Raw genomic sequence first — 22,008 nt, forward strand, 5'->3', positions numbered from 1 at the left:
CAGATCTAACCAACTGTCCGAAGCAGCATAGCGACGGCGTAAACTTTTAAGAAGTTTAATGTTTGAATAACTAAAATTTCTTAGAACAGATAAGAAACTTTTGGATTAAATGCTAGGCATTGTCTAATCACTAGCAACACGGAATCATCTTCTTCCACTTCCATGGACAATGCATTTTTACTCATCCGGGCCGTGTCGTACGGATGGCTAGCGTATCCTCGCTTACTCCCGCGACGAAGTTTCATAGTTAGGGCTATAACTCAGTACTTATAAGGTATTACAAGCCCTGGAGGCTTGGGCTAATACACGGAGGTGCGAATAAGAAACTAGAGGTAACGAGGCGCGCGGCACCTAATCCTTAGGTCAGGCACCGAACGGACGGTACCCCCAAGCTAACGGTAGCATTTGACACCTCTCATTTCGACAAATCTTTCACATTGTCAATGGTAAATTGGGGACCTCACGTCATTATTCGGCAAGGAAGGGCTATGTCAGAGCGTATCCTTGAACAAAGTTGTCGTGCGTGCCGAGAAAGGTTATCCTTCACCATCCCCCGAGCACGGATGACCCGGAAAACTGTACGGATTTAGTAGTCTAATTCTATTTTAAGGCATCGATGGCGACGGGTACCGGCTGAAAAACCAAGTGTCTCGCGGAGAAAATTTTCACAGGGCTGTATTGTACCAACAATAGTGAGGCCGCGGCGTGGAATGATGTTGGTCTGAGCTTCCAACTAGACTCGTACTATTCCTTAGCTATGGCTCTTTACAGAGTACGCGTGAATTTCGCGTGGTGACAGGGATGTTGAAACGACGCCATCACAGGAAATGAGGCGGGAGAAATGAACTTGAAGTTATCTGACAAGTCGGCACTATCTCCGGTGCAACCGAAACACTTATATCTTGATGTTCGCCTCAAGCTGTCGTGTCGAATATAGGGTATCCAACATTGTGCCTGTTGTATGTTAGTTAGGAATGTGTGAAAGAAGGCTGTGTCAGATAGGGGAACGAATTAATTGTTACCAATTTAAATATCTATCTAGTCATGATAGACTATCTACCTAGGTAGGCAAGTAAGTAATACATCGTTTGGGCAACTAAGTGACCCTATATCAACGAAAAGAGTCTATCTGGCGAAACCCAGTAATTGGTACACACTCTTTTTTCTTTTTTTAGCGGACGAGCTCGCAACCACTACAGCCACCAACTCCGAACATCCCCCCACGAAGACACACCGGTTGGGCACGAACGCACACACACCATCAGGTCGATAGAAAGGCACCTGTACCCCCCTTTACCTGGAACAATCCACTTTGCCTCCGACAGACCACCGAATCGCTTGATCGTGGAGCCACATCATTATGTCGTAGTCGATGGTAAACGACTTTTCTCGAGCCAAGACCTCAAACAATTCAAATCGTTTGAAATGCTCTACGGATCCAGGCCAGCCTGGTTTGCCTCGCCAATATAGCAAATGGTGCAGTAGGAATGATGCGATCGTAGCCGTGGGGTCCACCGGGCCATACGTGAAGCTCAGCTTGGACACCACCTTCCCATAATTTAGAGGCGAAGGCCACGATCTCATCCCGGAAGGGTTCGGCGGAAGCACAGTCGAGGAAGGTGGGGGGCATTCTCGAGAGATCCTGTGCTCGCGCGGGCGCTTCGTATTCGCTGACGGCGCTGCCTCCAGCGCGCTCGCCGAGGAGACACCTCCAGGCAAACTTGTTTAGAGTCGAGTTATAAAAGGGGCCGGTGGAGAACTGCTGAGACGATACCTTCTCGTTTCTATCGTCGAGCATGGGGCATTCGAGAACAAGGCCGCATAGTTTCGGTCCGCCTCTATCGCGCGCCATCAGGGCAGCCGCCGCTGCTAAACCACCCCCGGCAGAAGTTCCGTATAGTAACAGGCGATCAGGATCGATGCCTAGTTCCGACATATGCTTACTAGTCCAGAGCAATGCCGCATAGCAGTCTTCCACAGGCTCCGTACCCGTGTTTTCTGGCGCACGTCCGTACTCCACACTGATAGTGATAGCACTGAAATCCCTTGCCCATATGACGCTGGTGTCCAGACCAGCGAAGCGATCCGCGGCGACCAAGGCGCCGCCGTGAATGTAGAAGATGCACGGGCGACTCTCGTCTGCTGGTGCTAGCGGCTTTACGACAGAGATAGTTAGACTCTGTCGGGGTCCCGGGATTGAGATGTCCTCGACATTGATGCTCTTATCAGCAAGTAAGGCGCTGGTGAGGGGTTGTGTTCGTGCCGACGCGTCTTTGCGAAGCCTCTCGACTTCATATCGCTCGGGCATGCCACCCAGGGCTTTGAAGATAGTATCTATCTCGGCGTCATATGGCGGTCTTGGCAAGCGATCAGCTGGCCCCGCCAAAATCTTGCGCATTCTGAGAGCGAGCTGTGATATGTGTAGGTGGTGCCAACTAGTTAGAATAAGGTAGATGAGGCTCGGTTCGGTGTCGAGTTATAATATATCTCGGTGAAGAGTTGTGGGTGTGGTCTATACATCGACGGAGACGGCCTGGCGAGGAAACGGGTTGACATTTATGTTGGAGCTGTGCAGGAACAGGGGCTAGTCGATGGCGACAGGCTAACCTAGTGTGTGGTCTGCAAGGGAAGAGCCAACTGGCGATCCCTTGAACCAATCGCATAAAGCATAGGCAGAAAATCTCGGCAGTCGGTGAGGGTCGAAGAGACTCGACTTGGAGATCGATTCCACAAATCTGAAGTCGGAGGAACCGGCCATCTCCTATTCTCCAAAACGACTCGTCATCTGCAAGGTGACTGGTCAGAATCGCACCTCAGTGATAAAGATGGTGAAAGTAGTCCCAAGCAAACTATAGCGACCCGGCAACCCGAGCAAGTTAGACATGCCCTTTGCCTATGGGGAATCCCGTGACATGAGTTATATGCATGCAGTATGCAAGCTGCAATTATCCATGAGTCAATATCCTTAATTTAGAACCCTAATTGCAGAAAGTGAACCTGCCAGTCTGCAAGAAGAAATCCCGAACCATTGGAAGCCGACTAGAATAGCGTCAATTAAGCGAAATTCGACAAAGCATAGACTTGCATCTAGACGCCACATAACCTTATATCGGGCATCCCTTTTTCAGACTTGTCACATTTCGCAAAAAAAAAGAAACAAAGATTAGATCGTATCATCTTACCATCTTACCGATCTTAACATTCTTGACACCACCATCTGCAACATCTGCACCATCCGCACCACCCATAGGTACCATCCATCCCATCCATCCCATCTCTCTCCTTCCCAAACGCCATAATCCACCAATCTGAATGGCCAATCGCGCCGTTCCGAAAACAACCGAGGTGATCCCCGGCGCAGTTGTGAACATCGTTCTCAAAGCCGATCAGCGCACAGGTCGAGAAGTGAGGGGAACCGTTCGCGACGTCTTGACACGCGGGGATCATTATCGTGGTATTAAAGTCCGACTTGCCGATGGGCGCATCGGCAGAGTCCAGAGCATCGCTTCAGGCGCCTCTTCTACCCCCGCTTCATCTTCAGATCCCGATGGTGTTACCTTGATAAGTACAGGTACAGGTACTTATACTTCAACGCCCGCTGAAGATGAGTCGACCGATTTAGCCAATCGGACAGTTCAAAATCCACGTGGGCGCCGCCCGCGTTACAGAGACATGCGACTTGATGAACCACTAGAAGCGCCACCGGACCAGACTGATCTAGGCGCGTACATCGTGTCCACCAAGCGCAAGGGTAAGGGTAAAGGTAAAGGCAAGAATAAGAATGTTCCAAATGAATCTGGCCAGCAAGATGATCCTATGCGACAAGATGGTGTATCAGGAAGTAACAATTCGAATTCGGTTATGGATGTAACTTCAGCCACATCGACTTGTCCAGTTTGCGGCACTTTCGAAGGAGACGAGACGGCTGTGGCTCACCACGTCGCGGAACATTTTGAATGATGCAAACTAATTGACAACCTTTGAGATGAACAATTTGACGGTGGCGATTATACCAAATGAATTATGTGTGGATAGGAAGGACTCGGAAGGCTTTACTTTGACCATACTCGAGAGCTTGGATGCACTCCTTCTCATTTTTCAAAGCTGATGTCACTCTTGAGATCCCCCGGATTGACCAACCTTTTCGCGATCGGTCTTGACCTTCAATCATTACCTTATACTTTCTACAATGAGATCAATAATTGCAGTCATATGCTTGAACGAGTCGCATTCGGCAGTAGTGACCTCAAGGTTGCCCTCGAGGAAGGAAAGATGCCATCAGGGTGCTCACCATGACCATCCATCAAGGTCCTCCCAACGAAACAACGATTCTTCTTATACCGGCTATCTTAGCTGATTTCCTTGCCACCACTTCTTCATATGCCCGAGAGCGATTCCTGAGCAACATAAAATGGCTGATATTCGAGTCCACGACGTCTTGATCGTTGGTGCTGGCCCTTGCGGCCTCGCCGTCGCGGCACGTCTATCTGAACATATGCCTGCCGCTAACTTTTCCGACGACGAGCATCAGAGATATCATTGGATCCAGAAACATAGAAATCGGGCTAGCATCAAGAACTATAAGACGGGTTTTGAGATACGCCGGAAATCATCCACCACCCCACCAGATAAGGCGGGACTCGACCTTTTGGTACTTGATGCGACCAACAACAGATGGATGGCACGATGGGATACCCTATTCAAGACATTCGACATCTCTCACCTCCGCAGCCCAATGTTCTTCCACGTCGATCCTGCAGAGCGTGACGGGTTATTGGCTTATACGTATCGAAACGATCGAGATAACGAATTAACAGAACTTCGGGGATGCGTCGGAAAAGAAATAAGTAAACACCAGAGGAAGAAGAGAGAAAGATCCGGGAGACAGTAAGGTTCATCGCCTAATTTACACGCGTTGCTATGCTAAGAAGTGGAAGACCTAGGACAGAACCTACGGTCGATGAACGTGATCGAAACGATTACTTCGTCCCCTCGACGCCGCTTTTCGCCTCGCATTGTGGATGCCTGATAGATCGATATGATTTGCGTGGTAATGTGGTGTCACATGAAAAGGTGGAGGATATTCGATTCGACTATCTCGAGGATTACTCCGAGGTCGACAAGATCTTCACTATCAAATCGGATAGGGGTATACATCATGCAAAGGTTGTGGTGTTAGCAGTAGGAGGCAACCCGCCACAAATCCCAGACCCACCAACCGAGGGAATGGAGGGAATGACCCACGCCATGCATATTAAGGAAATGCCCTCGCCTCGTGTTCGAGCGAAGGTGAATGCCAAGATCCAAACAAACGTTGTAATAGTTGGGGGCGGCTTAACCTCAGCTCAGCTAGCTGACCTAGCGATTCGTCGAGGCGTGTCTAAGGTGTGGCTGTTGATGCGTGGACCCCTAAAAGTCAAGCCTTTCGACGTAGGGCTTGAGTGGGTAGGAAAGTTCCGGAACTTCGAGCAGGCTGCATTCTGGACCGCGGACTCCACCGAAGAGCGGTGGGAAAAGATCAAAACGGCCCGGAATGGAGGCAGCATCACGCCACCGTACAAGAAGGTCCTTGAGCGACATATATCCACTGGTCGGCTTTGCCTACTTCTGAACACCACAATTGACGAAAAACGATGGGACTCTTGTTCTAGGACTTGGACCGTGTCGCTATCGGACAAAAGCCAGACGCTCCCGCCAATCGATCACATCTACTTCGCCACCGGCGTCCAGAGCAATTTCGAATGTCTTCCTTTCCTGAAATCGATATGCTCCGACTATCCTATCGAAAGTTGCGGAGGTCTCCCATGTATAACAGAGAACATGGCCGTAAGTGGGCTCTTTCCTACCTACCTATTATTTCTTATCCAAACCCTTCATCGTTTTTTCGGTGAGCCCTATATCCACTCACTTGAGTCTCCATCAATTGTTTTTGTACTAGAGGCAGTGGTCTAATTGACAGCATGCGCTATAGTGGAGAGACGACGTTCCCCTATTCGTTGCCGGCAGGCTTGCCGCACTACAGCTCGGTCCCGGCGCCCCTAACTTAATCGGGGCTAGGATCGGCGCAGAGAGGATCGCTTGGTCAATCCAGGATTTTCTGGGAGCGAGGGAGTCCGGGAACGAAACCGACTTGATGAAGCGCGAATTCGACTATCTCACCGGCAGAGGCAGTCGGTATGACGCCTTGGCGGCCGAAGTCGCATAGCTCCCTCACCCTGCCCTTCTCTGTTATCTTGCATCCGCATCGCTGGTATTACCAAATGATTATCAGCAGCTAATTTAATCGTGCTTCTCCGAGGTCTAGAAAAGTCTTTACGGTCTGTAGTTTCGGTGGACGGCAGATATTAGTATATCTTCACCTTGGGCAGATTATGTAAGATAGGACTAAGCAACGCTTACTAATCATATCCATATTCTCTGCAAATTGGGGGTAATGACATAGACACATAGATCCTCAGTGACACCGAGCTGTCAAGTTTAGTTGCATATATAGCGGCGTAGCATTGGCCTAAGCTAGCTCCTTATATGATAACCATGTCGACTAACCATTACAAGTTCGCTCCTATCCTACCTAACAAAGCGGACAACCATAGATGAATAGCACTTATCAGATATTCCAGACTAAAGGAATCACCTTATTAATGGAAATATTCCGCATTTTGACAGGCATTGAGAATAACAGGGTTGAGATGCATGTAGCGTGTATGTTGTCCCAGAACACGCACCGCGCTAACATTCGGGCTACTGCAGTTCATCGAGCCGGCGCATCATAGCAGCACCGTGCGTCAGACTCGTAGAATATAATTACTTTGTCATACTTGCATGGCTCTCGCATGAACCGGTATCATTCATCTGCGAACGGTTATTCGTGGCCGTTGTTGAACTTCTTTGGTTGTGGATAAGGGGATTCGGTGCGGATAACTTACTCGATTCATCCTATATATGGCAAGAAGACCCGAGGGTATTAGTCAAGTACATCCTAGGCAGGAGGTCACGCGCTCCTCTAGAGTTGATGTATCATATTCTTGCTATAGAATACGAGAGTCGCATGCCTTGTCGAACGGAATATGCCTATGCCGAGTGGTAATCCGAAAGAGTTGAACTGACACATAGAGTGAAGGTGTAGTCAGAGATGGCGGTGGGGGAATGGTCTGTATAGATTTTTGACTTAGGTTAGCAATAATTGAGGAAGCCTATTCATATAAAATATAGGTACCTAATGATAGGTATCTAGGTATCAAGATCTGGAAAAAATAGACCTACTATGATTTTCTCTCGTTTATGGTAACATGTTTAAATTGTATCCTACCTAATAGTAACGGTTGTGAACTCGTCGTCACGACATCAGTAAGTTAATATCCATGCATGTAACGATTAGAATCATTAGATCGACTGTAGAATTGTTGTATCGATTGTAGAATCATTTCTTCCAATTAAATCATTCCTATGCATGTAATACTTTGAGACTATTTAGAATTATTCTCATAAGTGGGATGTTCCCATTACAGTAGGTAGGTAGACACGTACAAATGATTATTTTATAAAAGACACTTCCTTATTAAGTAAATACTGCTAATTCATGGTTATGTACCTATATTTGCTGAATCTTTATGTTGTCTCTGGTTGTATTCCAAGGTTGTCATCGAAATGGACTAATATCTTATGAGCTTGGCGGCTACTATTACCTGCTAAGGTACTCATCAGAAACTCTTTCGTTGTATGATAATTTCGGTTTTGAATAAAACGGTTGGAGGTCACTTGATGCCAAATGAATTGTCACACATTTGACCGATTTATTACAGCAGAACTCCTTAGGGTTAGGGTTAGGGTTGGGGTAAGTTGATAACAACCTCTCTTTTTCCTGACATCTTAGATGGGAATATTGTTAACGACAATAATAGTAACTTGTATTTAGAATCATCTAGCAAGTTAAATAGACATAGTTATAAAAATGGACGATAGGTAGGTACGAACAGCGTGATCTGTTATCCATGGATGTTAAGCGGCACAAGTTACAATACCTCGCACTGGTTCTAGAGTCGAGGTATAAACATAGGTAGTCGAACAATCTCGTAGTCCCTCAAAACAACGGCAGACCCAAGTTTCCTGGTGGATATCACAATCGGCTTACTGAAGATAGGTAGGTAGTGATAAAGGAGTGGCTAAATATGGGTACGAAGGACTGGCTCTCCCTCCTCGCCTACAGCTTCTCGTCTCGCCATGAACCCAGGTGCCTCTATCGTACTCCTAGCACTATGTATCCACTCATCTACTCACCCACTCGTCACAGTAACGCATAGAACCTCCCATCCGGCACGGATGAGCTCGGCTAATGCCCGGAAGAGGTCGGGTAAACCTCCTAACGTAGGAAGACATATATACCATAATAAGTTTCCGATTTTCCAAGAATCTAGCAATAGATTTAGACACGATGGCCGGTCTGGTATAGCGGTGCTTGCAACCGATCCCACAGCTATAGCTCTGGGCATCCTGGTGAAGCATAGGCTTGGTGGTTCGATTCCTCCGGCGGCCGATTCAACCTTTTTTACATTTCTTTTTTTCCCTCTTTTTTTTTCCGGTTGCCTAGCACCACGCCGAACTCGCACGCCTTCCTAGCAATTCTAGTAGAAATAAAAGATGGTATCCATTCCTCATTTATACTAACGTCTTCTCATACACACGATACTCCGTCGGCCCTGCGAGCTGAGGCGCAAGGCTGGGGTAGTCAAGCGCGAAGTCGCGGCTCCCCGTGAGGCTATATCCTCGCTTCGTGTACCATAACTCCAACCGCACCTTGAACGTATGTGTGAAATGAGTTGGGACCAGTAAATCGAGTTGAGCAATAGCAACCCCAGAACCGCCACAGTTATCAAGACACCATTTCTCCGCCCAATCCATTAGGTCCCTTCCGATTCCACTCCCGCGCTGCTCGATAGCAACCGCGAATAATCCGAGCTCGGCGCGGTTTTCGGCAAGTTTCTTGATTGAGATACAGCCCAACGGGATACGTTTTGAAGTCGTCTCGGGAGACGGTGCTGATGCGACGACTAGGATGCCGGTTTTTATGAAGCTTGCGATCTCGCTTGCTGAGGTGCGCAGGTAGCCTGGCTTGAAGATGCCAGCTTCGGCCTCGGAGTATCCGGCATTCACGAGTTCTGTGAGCGCAGTGGTGAAGCCTTCATCTTCTGCGAGTGAGATGTGTGGGAACTCGATTGTGAGGTTTGAGGCCTTGGACGGCGAGCCTGGTTATGGGCCGTTAGTGAGTACTAAGGTCTTGAGGAAGCCATAAGGGGTGCTACTATGCGGATTGAAATCCTCTCACCATTAACAACATCACCGTTTTGTGCCATTTTCTATATTTAGATCTACTTATCTAATATGACTATATTTATACTCGTTCGCTTGATGATCGTGAGTCTAAGTTTTGAGATATATCCGGGACTCCGGGACTTCAAACGCCAGAAAACGTGGTCAAAGACTGTAGAACAGATATAATATGAGCCTCTATTTTAAACATGAGATACTTTAAAAAAGACTAGATTCGAATTGTTACATCAGGTTGTATTGATCTTTGTTTCTAACTCTCATGAGTCACGAAAGGGGTTCGAGTTCGGAGATATTCGCTGACAACTTTATGAAGACTCGGATGTTACAGTATAAGCACGGACCACAATGCATAACCCCAACCCCGCTATCGCCCTCCCTTGTGAGGCTCAAGCTCGGACATAATCTCACTTTTTGAGATTACATAATACGATTGTGTCCATGGTCACACTTGTGCTTCGATTGAGATGGTCTTACTGAATGCGGCGTCTGACTTGGAAATAATCCAATCATATCGTACGGGTCACAAGATGGTAATCATATAACTAATTTAGAATAAAGTCATCTCATAACACGGCATGTGGAGAAATGTCTTAGGTTGACTCTCATCGCAACTCGTCTTAACTAGGAAAAATGATGGAAATATTGCTTAAAGAAACGTTGGTAATTTATAGGTTGAGTAAGGAGTTATTTATCACATACGACAAGGTTATTCATTTTCATAGTGTCGTATGAGCTTGAGTATGAAATTATCACCCCCACGAGAAACAGGGCCGTCTGAAACTCGACTTGAGTGAAGTGCCTCAATTTCGATCAACGAACCAAAAATTAGCGGAGGTTTTTGAGGTATTTCTCCACGTGTTGCTAGAAAACGTGGGGACCACAGCCTGTCTGCCTGTCTGCTTCAACTACGGTGGTATATCGTGGCAATACGAATAGGTGGGGATCGCAGCAATGTCGTTGTCTGTAGGTAGTATACCAGTGAAGTGGTCCTCACACTGTATGGCGTCTGTGGCGCTGCTGAAGGCTGAATTACGATATTTTTTCTGCAGATGAAGTCTAGTATTGTAGCAAAGATGTCAAACGATTCTATCTACTGCTAGGTATGTAGGTGGAGGTTAATATTATCTAATGAAGATTCGAACAAGGGCTTCATGAGCTCTGATGCATGTGATTGAATTCGACGTCTCAATTATGCTTTGCTACCTATTTCGGTAGGTCCATCCTCATCATTCAATGTTTCAACACGTACCTGCACATATGAGGGACTTATGTAGGTATCGTTGTCGGTGACATACCGGTAGTGCATTGTTGAGAGTTGGAGGAAAATCATGATGTTAATATTGATCTCAGATTAAAGTCAGGAGGCATGTGCTGGCCGGTGGTCGATATGGTTATAAATCCACAAATGTGTAGCTGATTCTGAGGATGTAAGGGCGTTTGAATAATGACTTATAATATCTTTCTCAACGAAGTTGATGGATGGGCCATTTATGCTCAAGCTCCGATGTTTCAAACAGATTGTTGTTGAGACGCATTATGAACAATTGGGCGACCGAGATATCGAAGTGCGGCAACTAAGGAGGTGTGAATTGCAATGAAGTTATATTAGGGTCCCGAAAACAATGCCCGTGTGAATTCTGTCGGGGCTTTGAGGGTGTTGTATCACACACCTTCGGCAACCCCGGTCGATCTTTTACATGTCCGGAGTAAATATGCAGATATGATCTCTAAGAAGTCAATCTCAACGATCTGATTATTGATTCGATTTCATCGAGATTTACCTAACCTAGCAGCTTAGCAGCCTAAGAATTAGACACGGCGCTTAGATTCAACCTTTAACCCTCCGAGGAAAAAGGGACCTTTTTAACTGCCTTGGAGAAGCGCTAATGGAACCATGCGGGCCGCTGCGTGCTCGCTAAACGGGGCGATGAAAGCGGCATAATGGGTCTTTTAATCGGAATACCTCCATGGGTAACCGATCGACGGAGGCACAACTCCGAATATGTACGACGACAGAAATCCCCACAGAGTGATTTTCTCTGGGGTTGAAAAAAAAGAAATGGGAAATTCAGAAATATCATATGAAAATAAAATCAAAGAAGAGGAAAATACATACAGTACTAGATGTTGTATTTTGCGGGGTGTCAGCAGGCTTGGTTAATTTGTCCCGAGACGCCGGTCACCAGATCTCGCTTGCATGCGCCGCCTTTAGTGTTTAGGCTCATCCTGCCAACATTGAACCTGCCAACTTGCTACGTGGTTAGGGCTATGACGAAAGTGGAGGGGGAGGCATTACGGGGATATTGTGGGGATGTCTATTAGACTAGGGAGAGTTATGGATTTTAATGGATTTTTAATGGATGTCATTAATTTTATGGCAGGTTTTATTATCAAGTTTATGAATGGTTATGGAGATTTTGTTGCGCGCGCTAAGAATTCATCAAATCATCGGATGCTGCTCCGTCACGGCTTTTCATGTCCTCTAGCGTCACCAGGGTCTCATCACTTGGTCAAAGTTTTCGAATACCAGCCAACTTCACACTGCTTCGTCGGTTCTATTGGTGATAATTTGGTGATCTGAGCGAACTTAGGGAATCTCGGGAGCAACATAACTGACCCCTGAACACTTCCAAGGTCGAGCATAGGCTGCATAGCCCTCACACCGTTTCCCTCTGTTTCCTTAAGTGTTCCCAACTCAGTCAAGTGCCAAACCTGGCGACCCTGGCAGCCTGGAAGTTCACAGCCAGCCATCCAGCCAGCCAGCTCTGCAGCTCCTCGCTTCACCGCCACTAAAACAAGTCCACAGACCGCAAACATTAAAATATGGGATACTCCCTTTTATTTCTTTGGCTGTTTGGTTAACGGTTAACCTTATCCTACGAAACCTTACCCTACTCGGGTTATACTATTTAGATCGGCATATGCCCTTGTTAATCGCCTACTCAGCTACTGCACCTCAACCGTTTCTCACCTTTCATACGTTACCATTCGGGGCTTTTTTCTGAACTCGAGCTTGGTTCTGTTAATTGATACGATACTGTATCGCGAGATGCAGGAGAATTATTGACGTCTCCTTATACTCTTTTCGACGTGCAACATGATTCTCTAAGAGTTCGGACCCTCTTGTCTGAGCGTGCTATGCATGAACTGCATCCCCGAGGACATGCTTTCCCACAGTCCGGGCTTATTGATGGGGTGGACGTGAACCTTCCTCCTGTTTGTCTTTTTTTCCCTACATACCTACCTGTCTAGTTGGTAGGGAGTATATTCCCAGAGACGAAGGACCTGGAGGATTTTGGATTTTCTATTCCCGTAGAAAGAACAACTTTGCAGATCGTTTCGTTTCGTTTCGTGCCGCTTAACACTGGGTTGGGCATTTTTCGTTAGGGGCGTGTCATAGCGGATACCTCTTCGCCTAGGCCTCCTCTTTAACCCTCCTACAACCGACCAGATCACACAAATTGCAACCATGAAATCCGTCCTTCGATGCGAATGAAGTTTCGCTAGAAGCATGCCAGATCATTTATTCCTTCAAACGCATCCCGAGCCTCCATTTTGGCCTCAACAGCAAAGATGGCTCCCATAACATGGCAGCCGGGCGCCAACCTCGCCGAAATTATCACCACCCATAGCCATGGCGCCCTCTTCGAAAAACGCGACTCAACCCCGAGTTATATGGATAACCCAGAAATTATAGCCATAATGTCGATATCCCTCTCCATGGCCTCAATCAGTGTGCTTGCTGCTTTGTGTGCCTTTTACTGGTTCGTCCGAATGAGGAGAAGCTTCCGCCACGAGTAAGTCATTTAGACTAAGCGGGCACATCCCGTCCATCCCCATCCATGTTGTAGTACTAAGTGAGCTGACAACGACTCAGCTTGATAATGCTCTTAATTCAAAGCGATATGATGAAAGCATTATGGCTTGTAATCTGCCCCCTTGCTTTCTTCGCTAGAGTGCCCATCGATTCGAACTCGACCTTCTGCCAAGTTTCTGGCTTTCTCCTAACCGTTAGCATCGAGGCGTCGGATATAGCTGTTCTCCTAATTGCAGTACATACGGCCTTATTCATACTCAGGCCTCAGGGTTCACATGGTCCGGCCGGGCTTTATCCATACAGACGCATAGCATATACCTGCTGGGCCATCATCCCTCTCGTCCTGGCCGCAGTCGTACCGATTACCGGCGGGCAATTCGCAGACAACGGCCCCCATTGCTATCTACCCCTCCGCCCGACTTGGTATCTCAGTGCTCTGAGCTGGATCCCACGATATGTCATCTCGGCCTTCATAATCGTCGTATACACGGTCCTCTACCTCTACGTCGCCTGCCGATTCCGCAGCTTCACCAGAGACCAGAGGCGAGCCAGCACGGCCCACAGCGATCATCCGGAGCAGAACCGCAAGCATCACAACCACCGCCACGACCACAGTGGGGACGTCCCACCCACACCGCCTATTGCGGACTACGGTTTCCTAGATTCCGCTCGGGACAGCCTGGCAAACGATGGGGAACAGAAGGATCGCCAACACTCTGTCGACTCGACCATCAGCACGCTGGATTTTGGAGGGGGAGGAGCCTCCACCCCTCTTCCGCGGAGACCTGACCAGGTAATGAGGCACTCGATTCGATGGAACACAGTGAACTTCTCCAACGACGGGCCAACGGACTCTCAACAGCAACAGCAGCAGCAACAGACGAGACAAAGAAGCCAGTCAGGCCTAATAAGTCCGGCCTCGCCGTCAGTCGAAGAAGCAAGCCCAATCCAGACCCCCGAACCCGCCATCCACAGCCCACGCTCGTCACAGCAATCCTCACGTACGCCCTTCATATGGCAACGATCCAAATCCCCCGAAACACCCTCCCCCACACCCCCGCCCTCGCACTCCCACACCCACAGCCTAACAAGCTCCATCCACTCCGTGTCAAACATAATCTGCGCCCTCCGCCGTGGTCCCCCGCGTCCACGCTCCTCAACGCAAAGCACCGCAAACACCACCAGCACATCCACGCCCCTCTTCCTCTCCCCCACCGAAACCGAAGCCGCCATGCGTCGCTCGCGAGAAAAACAACAACGCCACCTGCGTCTCCTCTTCGTCTACCCGGCGATCTACATGGTGACCTGGATCGCGCCCTTCGTCTCGCACGTCCTGCAATACGACGACGACTACGCAGACCTAAACGTATCCCGGGGAACCGGCCGCGCGGCTCTGCAAATCGTCAGCGTAACGAGTCTGTGTATCGGAGCCGCGGTGGACTGCTGTTTCTTCAGCGCGTGGGAGAAGCCCTGGCAGCACTTACGGGGCGGGTTTTGGGAGAACCTAGCTTTGCGGCTGAGACTCCGGAGACCGGCGGGAGGAGGGAGGAGGGGCGGTGCGGGAAGGACTCGGGAAGAGCGGTTTGTGGATGCGCGGGCGGCGCGGAGTAGGCGGGAGCAGGAGGAGAATCTGGAGAATCTGAGTAGTGGGGCTGCTGTTGCGAGGAGGGCTTCAGGGAATGGGACGCAGCTTGGGTCGCCGCCGCGGGAGTGGTGGGATGTGCTTGATAGCGGGTCCGTGGAGCAGTTGGATGTGCGGAGGGGGGCGGTGACGGGGTGAGGTTGGGGGAAGGGGAAGGGAGAGAGCGGGATATCGGCTCGGTATATATAGCATTTACGCATGACATGACATGACATGAGATTACATGAGACAGACGACACACGAGCATCAGACACTAGGTACCGGCATCGGGGGTTTCGAGGGAAAACGAAACACGGACGACGAGGATCGATCGATCGGCATAACAACGGGGTACGAAACTAATGCATCAACATCCCTTCTTCTTTTTTTATCATCATCATCATCCTCATCATCGTTATTTTCTTCTTTTTTTCTTTTTTTTATAACGCACGGTCAAACGAACGGTCATGATAAAGAATTCATTTTGCATATATGCATGCCAGCGGTGCCCGGATTTATTTCCATTGGGGGGGAGGAAGGATGGATACATAATGGATGTCGGCCGGGTTTTGGAGGAAGAAGGGTGGGGATTTGGGGGGTCGGTCTTCTTCAAATTGGCTTATTATCATCGTTTCCCCATAAACCAACTTCTGGGACAAGATGAGGGGGGAAGCGGGAGCATACTAAAAAGGGGGCATTGGGCGGCGTTCATATAAGCATTGCGTTACATTAGGCATTGTGACGAGGCTGACCGGCCTACCTATCCGAGAAGGTATTGAGATGGGAGGTCATACCATGTTTGTAATTCGATAATGATTGAAAGGGGTTGGATGTGAGTTGGATGCACGACAATTCAACACGTGATGTTGTCTCACCCATTTATTATCTCTCTGGGCGCTTGTGTTTTTTTGTGATATTTCTTCATTTGATACTCATTCTCGTTCTGATGATGTGTAACCATAACAGCTGAGGATCGATGCGACCCTAGAAAGGAGTTAAACGCGACGCCCAAAATCATCCTGAAACGCTGAGTTGACCTTTAGTACTCTCATGCTTGATTATTCTTCAACGATGGGTATTACATCATAAACTTTGATGTCCACAGAATCATTGCAGCTCGGCGAATGGCCGAATAATCACGGCGGCTGGCTAAAGGGACCGAGTAACACAAAACAGCCCTATACGACAGTGGTCGTATCCAGGACATTCCTCCCTGCCGTTTTACGAGATAATGTTGTCGTGTGGTGGATATCAGTCTCCCCTGTCTCTCTATCTCCGCACTTTCGTGTATTTCTTCAATACTCACGCAAAAATCGCAAAAATGCCCGAGCGACAGCAACGCCGTCATGCTTGTTGTTAACACGGCGCATACCGTCCTCGAAAACGTCTTCGCTGAGGATGCCGCCATACCGACGCATCTCAAGGATCTCGCGTACCATGTCGCCAGTGAATTCGGGGTGTCCTTGTACCGTAATTACCCGTTTCGGCACGTATATTGCTTGCACAGGACAAACATCCGTGCGGGCAAGCTGCACGGCACCGGGTGGTAGCGAGAACACTATATCACGGTGCATCTGGTGAATAGCCTGTGCGGGATGTGCATGTAAGTATTCTATCGATGCGATACCATGAAGGAAGAGGATAAGAGGATAAGAAAGGGGAGGGAATGGAGGGGGTGGCAAACCAGCTTTTCTATCCCGAATAGCTTCTTGCCTTCGTTAGTGAGCTCATGCTCAGTAACACTCAACTCCCAGCCCAGAACATTCTTGCCGACTTCGGCTCCCATGGCACGGCCGACAATCTGGTGGCCGAAACAGATGCCAACTACGCGAACACGGCCACCCTCGAGACATTGTCGGGTGTACTCTACTAACCGAACGATCCATTCGTCGTCCTCATAAGCAGAGTGCTTAGATCCACTGATGAGGATAGCATCGATCGTCTTGGGGTCTGGGTACGAATTGAGGTCATTGACGACATCATGGTATGACAGTTCTAGCAAGGACGAGAACGGTTGCGGAGGGTTCAGCGATGCGCATGCCCGTTCGAATAAGTGTGTGAAGACTCCGCCATAAGAGCCAAACTTGGCCTTGACACCAGGGACAGGAGTGTCAGCCTCGAGGATGGCGAGACGGACTGGTGGAATATATTCGGAACCCATGGTGACGGGTCTAGGATGGGTGATGAGAGATTAGGTCGATGAAAGAATAAAAAGAACACTAAGTTCTAGAGGAAATCAAGAAACGAAACGTGTCGAGGAAACAAAGAGTGGATAAAGCTAAAACACTCGAAGCTAGTGGACGTGGACTAAAGATAAAAGTGTGGAGGAGGGACGATGGAGAATGGAGCAATGAGCGGGAAGGAGTATGGAGAATGAAGATATAAACTTGGAACGGCTTCTCAACACTTTGAATTGCCTTAACCTTATATAGTATTTGCCTAGGTCCTAGGTAAATACTGTACCAAGGTATATACCAAGTATATATGTGTGTCAATGGTGACCGATTGCCTAATGAGTCGAATGGGATGAGTTGAGAATGAATCAAGATGATTAGGAGGTGAGTCCCTCCCCTATTCGGAGACAGTCAAAATAGAATCAAATGCGAGAGACCCCTCCTCGGCCCCTCAATAGCGGCATTCATTACCCCCAATGATGAATCGTGGTTGTTAGGTACATATGAATGCATGTGCTAGGTGCCAGGTGCCAGGTGCTAGGTGCTAGGTGATATGTAGGTGCTACTAGGTAGGTAGGTGCTAGGTCATGTACTATCCGTGTGTTAGGTGCGCAAGTGTGATAGGTGTCAAATATAGATACAGTATATTTGATATCCATACTAGGTACTAGATATTTTCGATTGTGTATTTTTTAAGCTCGCTTCCTCGCAACTATTAGGTTGCACCCAAGTAGCATACTTGCATATTTGTGCGTGCCAAGAAATAGCTCTAGTCTCTATTTGGTTCGGAGATAGAAGTGTGAACGCGGTGTAGGAGTGTGGGGGGGTGAAGGAAAATAATGAAAAAGATGAAAGTGATAAAAAGGAGGGGGGGGGAAGAGAGAGATCTGGACCATATGCAGTAATAGGATAATTAATCCGATTTACATGGTACCTTCTTTAAAGATTATCATATCATCGATAGGCAGAAACCTAAAGCGGTGAACTATTTCGTCATAGTTCTGGGGGGGCTTGAGCTGCTTGGGGTTACCCAGCTGGGGTCACGACTTCCTACATACCGGTAAAGTATCGGTGGGTAACACCAATGGGGAGTGCCGATGTGAGCAACTTGTGCCACCCGGTTCCACATGTACTTCATGTACCGCATGTACAACACGTACCGCATGTATTGCATGTACTCATCTTGCTGTAGGGCAGCTTCCCAGGTACGTAATGCGCCTCAATGAAACAGCACGCGCACCTTTTCAAGGTTGCGGCTCAGGTCAGAACGTGGCTGGAGAGCAACATGATTCGTCGATTCGTTAATAAATAACTATAAGTGGCTAGGTCTCACGTCTTAGGTTAGCATCATCATACATGTACCTGGTAATCATCTGGCTGGAAGTAAGGGATACCCGTACGATGCCCATCTCATCAACACTTTTCCGAGAACTAATCGTGTTTTTTTCAGGGCTTACAGCACGCATCTCAGCTCATAACATCTCGGAAATAAGAATTTGCACTTTCTGCACCGTCTATTTCTTACATCAACCCCCCCTCATCATCGTCCAGCCTCGTCTTCGGTCCGCACTTTAAAGCATTGGTTCAAATTCAACTCGTTCGACAGTGTAAGTATGACAAATCGAAATTATACTTCGCTGTGTGCGTGCCGTAAATCAATCAATGGCCTTGAAAGAACGGTTGGCAAATGTCCAATTCGTCAAAGGATTCGTGTTGCTGGCCTCGGCTGCTCGGAAGATACGTCGAGGCATTCTTCTTGCAAGGTCGTCTGAACTTGGGCAACTTTCCGCGAACATGGGAATCGCTTCCCAGTACGTATCCGCAGGGAAAGGTTCCACCGTGGTTGATATTTGGCCTAGTTGCCCCTGCAATGCTACGCCCATTCTGGGGAAGACGTGCTTGGACCTCGGGGTCTGCCTGTCACGGCGTTTGCTATTGGTGTGGGGGCAACACTTTAACTCGTTGCAGACGTCCTATTGCGAAGCAGGATATGCAGTAAGCAGCCATTATTGTGGCACCGCGGTAGTGCCACGTCGGATAGGTGTGTCTCTAGGTACCTTTTCGGTACCTGGTTTTGGAAGCTATTCAGACCTGTTCTCGAGCTGGGGAGATAATGCAAGGTAGATTGTTTCAATATCGATTCGGCCGTTATCGAAAAGGAATCAAGGGAATCCTTTTGCTCCAAATCTAGCAGTATGATCGCCGCCCATGCCAGCAAGCTGGTTGTCTAGGAAGTAGACCGGCATATGCACGTTAGATGCACGTTCCCGCGGGTCGCCATGCCGGGCGTCAAGGGCATGGAGGATTTCAAGTCTACTTCTCCAACTCGAAGATATACCACCACACTATAGTCCGACATAACCTAACACTCGGGAGCGACGTAACTCAAGAATTACCTAAGCTATTTTTTTCTAGTATAGTTCTTTTTTCGGCGTTATGTAAACTCCCTGAAAGCTTACCATGGTAGATCCCAACACTGATTGTCTTTATTCCACGATAAAGGGGTTTGTTGGTCAAAATTGTCAATAGTTCATAAAAGTCCACGAAAATCGGGCTTGGAATACGCTAATGCAATGTTCTGGATGGCTACATATGCTCTATACGGTATCTACAGAATTCGACGAGGGGTTATTAATGAAGTATCGATAGTCCGAGGTATCGAAATCCCGATCAATCTCGATGCTCGGAAGAATTTCATATTTTTGCAACTTTCAGCGACGTAGCCGCGTCTAAAGTCGAGCGGGAGCAGACTACGAGGTTTAGAAGGAGTAAGTGCTTACCATGGGTTGGTTGTAAAGCTGACCTTTCCAGGAAGAGCCGGACCACACTAACCCGTCGTGCATTGGGGTGAAGGAAGGGCATCTCGCGGTTGATCAAGGGCTGTGTAGAAGGGTGTTATGATATTAGAAATCAGCCAATCTAAAACTGACAGGTCGACGACGCGCCCTGCGAGGTGATAGTAGAGTTGCTTGTTTGAGCTCATTACATCGGCATTTTGCCCCTTATGAGGGAATAGATGGTCGAGTGGAAGGATGGTTCATTCACCGAACATTTTGAGTGAGTAGAATGGAGACTCCTCTCAATGCTAATGCCTTGCCTTCCATGCCACCCCCGGGACTTGAAGCGTGCCATCAGGTCTTGTTATCTCTTTCTCTCTCAGCTAGCTCCCAGCACATGATGTCAAAGTGGTTACCTACCGTATGCAGAAGGGGCGAAAATCATACCATCGTCAATAATTAACTACACAATTTTACGACATCGTCTTCTCGTGATCGTAATCTATTCTATCGTGTACAAAATATTATGATTTTGGTGGTGAAATAGCATCTCTTTGATATATTATGATATCACTAAGCGACATTTTTCAGTAAGAGCTGTCCACTGCAGGGAAAAACTATCTGACCTGATAGAGCTGTGTATTCAGTTAGGGGTAGGTAGGCTGTTACCATCTGATCGAAGACTCGCAAGCTTAGCATCTCCTTGTAAAATCTCCAAATTCAAAAATTGGGTGTCTAGATACCATACCGAATCCGAGCATATAATATAGAGGGACGGATGGTGTGTTTTTTGTGTTGTTTCTAATTTGCCGTGGACTTTAGATTATGATAAAAACGAAGAATTGTTACCTAATCGTGAACAAAAATGAATTATATTTTATTTCGGATATTAGAATGATTATTACACCAGTTTCTGGAGATTATCGATTAAATAATAAGGCATGGGATTTTGAGCTGATTGCTCTAGTATAGATAGGTCAGGGGTTTACTTATTGTAATCGCGGTAGTCCCCGACCCACTGAAGGCAGTCCACCGAGAAAGGTGAGAATAGGTGTGCTCCCCGGATCTAATATTCGGAATCTTTTTAAGAAAGAGTGCATACCTATCTAATTGCGTCCGAGATATTCACAGTTAAAGTTACAAGCCGTGCGCTGATGCTAATTGGCCATCGTCTTGCTTATTGTTTACTCCTGCATTGAGTCTTTAACTCCAATAACATGAAATTGATATTGATGTTGAACATATTTACAGAACCGCAAGCTGGGTGATTAATAATCGGAGACATACCATGGACATGGTAGGAATGTCACTGCCATGATATTGCTGGATAATCGCAAGCAGGTAGATGAGGTTGTACAAAGGCGAAAGCGACTACGTCCAATTAAACTTAGGTGTACCTTACTGGCTTCAAACGTGGGACTAAATCGATTCTCGAAGCCATCAAGGCCTCTTGGCGTATCCGGAAAGTCCCGCCACTTTGGGATATAATGGAATCTGTTGAGAAAACCGGGTTATTATCTGATAGGCACAGGGGTATTGACCAATCAACGTCTATATGCCGGCAATTCTGCCACTTATAAGGCGACATAAGTACATAATGTAGACTAAGATACGTATGTAGAAAAGGCAGAATGGCATTAAAATATATGCCGTGCGGTACTATGCATTAGATAATCATAAGACACAAAGGAGAGAAAAACTGCAACGAACAAGAATACCGGAAAGTTAAGCTTCTGACTTTCATGGTATTTGGAAATTGCACTGGGATGATGTTTCATCCATCTAGATCGAAACATGAGGTGTATTATGCAAGCAACTTGTTTTGACGCCATTCTGCGAACTTGGTTCACCTTACTAGCAGGGGAGTGTGAGGCGGTGAGACAATACAGTAGAAAGAGTATATTTAACACCGTATATACTGTCTCTATCGAGATAACAGTGATAAGGATACCTATCTTTGATAGACATGTGAGACTGTGAGACATGTGGCAAAAATCCATTGAAAGGTAATTGCCGTCATCTTTGAATTCAGCCAACCTTGAATCCTGAAGGTCATCGTAACTTCAATATTACTACATACTACCCGCAAAACAGAATCCAATATTTTAACAGAGTAAATTCATTAAAAAAACGCTATCCATTCGTGATATTGAAAATTTTTCGGCTCGCGAGCGCGTCATCGCTGTCTCGGAGCAAACCGGACGCGTTTAGGGAGTCGAGGACCAGCTATCGGCTGATCTGGCGTGGTCCCGTAACACCTGAGCCCGTTATTTTATCGGCCTTCACTCGGAA

The 22,008-nt window shown here is 47.5% G+C and overlaps 6 protein-coding genes across 6 annotated transcripts; 3 read left to right on the forward strand and 3 right to left on the reverse strand.

Annotated features, from left to right (window-relative positions):
* Window positions 1–999: 999 nt before the first annotated feature.
* On the reverse strand, window positions 1,000–3,075 carry GGS22DRAFT_152277 (lipase). The gene is made up of 2 exons (XM_047959656.1): window positions 2,887–3,075; window positions 1,000–2,785 (listed from the first exon to the last, which is right to left on the reverse strand). The coding sequence occupies exon 2, from the start codon at window positions 2,396–2,398 to the stop codon at window positions 1,412–1,414; it is 987 nt and encodes a 328-aa protein (XP_047822584.1). The 5' UTR covers window positions 2,399–2,785; window positions 2,887–3,075; the 3' UTR covers window positions 1,000–1,411.
* A 115-nt stretch (window positions 3,076–3,190) lies between these two features.
* On the forward strand, window positions 3,191–4,186 carry GGS22DRAFT_62753 (uncharacterized protein). The gene has a single exon (XM_047967592.1). The coding sequence runs from the start codon at window positions 3,313–3,315 to the stop codon at window positions 3,958–3,960; it is 648 nt and encodes a 215-aa protein (XP_047822585.1). The 5' UTR covers window positions 3,191–3,312; the 3' UTR covers window positions 3,961–4,186.
* GGS22DRAFT_62754 (uncharacterized protein) lies at window positions 4,187–6,418 on the forward strand. Its single transcript, XM_047967593.1, has 3 exons — window positions 4,187–4,887; window positions 4,938–5,826; window positions 5,972–6,418. Exons 1-3 carry the CDS (start codon window positions 4,412–4,414, stop codon window positions 6,203–6,205), a joined length of 1,599 nt encoding a protein of 532 aa, XP_047822586.1. The 5' UTR covers window positions 4,187–4,411; the 3' UTR covers window positions 6,206–6,418.
* A 2,217-nt stretch (window positions 6,419–8,635) lies between these two features.
* On the reverse strand, window positions 8,636–9,591 carry GGS22DRAFT_62764 (uncharacterized protein). Its single transcript, XM_047967594.1, has 2 exons — window positions 9,323–9,591; window positions 8,636–9,242 (listed from the first exon to the last, which is right to left on the reverse strand). Exons 1-2 carry the CDS (start codon window positions 9,348–9,350, stop codon window positions 8,656–8,658), a joined length of 615 nt encoding a protein of 204 aa, XP_047822587.1. The 5' UTR covers window positions 9,351–9,591; the 3' UTR covers window positions 8,636–8,655.
* Window positions 9,592–12,522: 2,931 nt separating this feature from the next.
* GGS22DRAFT_62785 (G protein-coupled glucose receptor regulating Gpa2-domain-containing protein) lies at window positions 12,523–15,078 on the forward strand. The gene is made up of 2 exons (XM_047967595.1): window positions 12,523–13,124; window positions 13,205–15,078. Exons 1-2 carry the CDS (start codon window positions 12,901–12,903, stop codon window positions 14,922–14,924), a joined length of 1,944 nt encoding a protein of 647 aa, XP_047822588.1. The 5' UTR covers window positions 12,523–12,900; the 3' UTR covers window positions 14,925–15,078.
* Window positions 15,079–15,921: 843 nt separating this feature from the next.
* GGS22DRAFT_62800 (class I glutamine amidotransferase-like protein) lies at window positions 15,922–17,166 on the reverse strand. Its single transcript, XM_047967596.1, has 2 exons — window positions 16,450–17,166; window positions 15,922–16,351 (listed from the first exon to the last, which is right to left on the reverse strand). Exons 1-2 carry the CDS (start codon window positions 16,924–16,926, stop codon window positions 16,061–16,063), a joined length of 768 nt encoding a protein of 255 aa, XP_047822589.1. The 5' UTR covers window positions 16,927–17,166; the 3' UTR covers window positions 15,922–16,060.
* Between the last annotated feature and the right edge of the window lie 4,842 nt (window positions 17,167–22,008).

The sequence above is a fragment of the Annulohypoxylon maeteangense genome, assembly GCF_022496945.1.
Source record: "Annulohypoxylon maeteangense strain CBS 123835 unplaced genomic scaffold GGS22scaffold_2, whole genome shotgun sequence".
In the NCBI taxonomy this organism is placed as follows: Eukaryota; Fungi; Ascomycota; class Sordariomycetes; order Xylariales; family Hypoxylaceae; genus Annulohypoxylon; species Annulohypoxylon maeteangense.